Source organism: Helobdella robusta (assembly GCF_000326865.2).
Source record: "Helobdella robusta unplaced genomic scaffold HELROscaffold_35, whole genome shotgun sequence".
NCBI classification, from domain to species: Eukaryota; Metazoa; Annelida; class Clitellata; order Rhynchobdellida; family Glossiphoniidae; genus Helobdella; species Helobdella robusta.
The window spans coordinates 703,239-704,164 of NW_008704704.1; the positions used below are offsets into that span (position 1 = coordinate 703,239).

General features: G+C 36.3%; 1 protein-coding gene across 1 annotated transcript in view; it reads right to left on the reverse strand.

Annotated features, from left to right (window-relative positions):
• Positions 1-430: 430 nt before the first annotated feature.
• The window catches only part of HELRODRAFT_175813 (hypothetical protein), a gene marked incomplete at both ends in the record, with an annotated part of 1,167 nt that continues 671 nt past the window's right edge, over positions 431-926 (reverse strand). Inside the window, one exon of the mRNA XM_009023198.1 lies at positions 431-565. Coding sequence (XP_009021446.1) covers positions 431-565 — 135 coding nt within the window. The remainder of the gene's footprint in view (positions 566-926) is intronic.

Consider the following 926-nt stretch of genomic DNA (forward strand, 5'->3'; position numbering starts at 1 on the left):
GGGCCATGAAATAGTTCCAAATTGTTTTTAGACAATGAATCATAAAAAGATTTTTGACCGAAAATTAAACGTTCTTTTACAAAATTTTCATATTGCTTGATTCCTTTTTGTTCCGCTTGTCTAACGGAGTTCTCTGCAGATTGAGACATTAAAATTTTTTGGTTGTCGATAGTTTGCAAAAGTTGTTCAGAAAATGGATTGCCGTCTTCCTGCATATATTTAACCATTTTTGAAACATGACTAATATATCGAGATTGAAAGCTTGCTGAACATTCATGATGACACCGATTTGGAACTTTATTAGACAAATTGTGCACTGGAATCTGGTCATAATCATGTATCATTCGTGAGATTTCCGGACCGGCCACCATCCATTTAAGAAGAGCATCATTATTATGCAAATTGTTGATAGCTCCACTACATCCTTTTATTAGTTTGTTATTTTGTTCATGCAATTGATCATCGGAAATTGCGGAGAAATCAGCATTAGTTTTTCTACTTGTGAAATGACCTTTCTGGAATGCTTCATAAACTTGCGGGTGTCGCACTGGTAGTTCTTTGAGCCCTTTTATGAAAACAGGAAGCCATCGTGAATAATGAATAAGATCTAAAGCAAACAACCAAGGACAAAGCTCTTCGAGCATTTGGACAAATAAACAGAAATCAGAAGTACGTATGCTACGAACAAAGTTAAGTAATATGCCCTCCAAAATTATGGTCGTCTGCCAAAATAAAAACTGAGCAGATTCTTTGCATCTTCGAGCCACCCATGTTTCCAGAGACTCCACTGCCGTTTTTTGGTTATCTCTATATGCGTTGTTTCTTAGAATGTAAAGTGCTGCAATACTAACTTCATGAGCGTATCTAGTTCTTTTAACATGTGAAGACTTAAGCAACGTTTCACTACGTCCAGAACTTGCGATTCA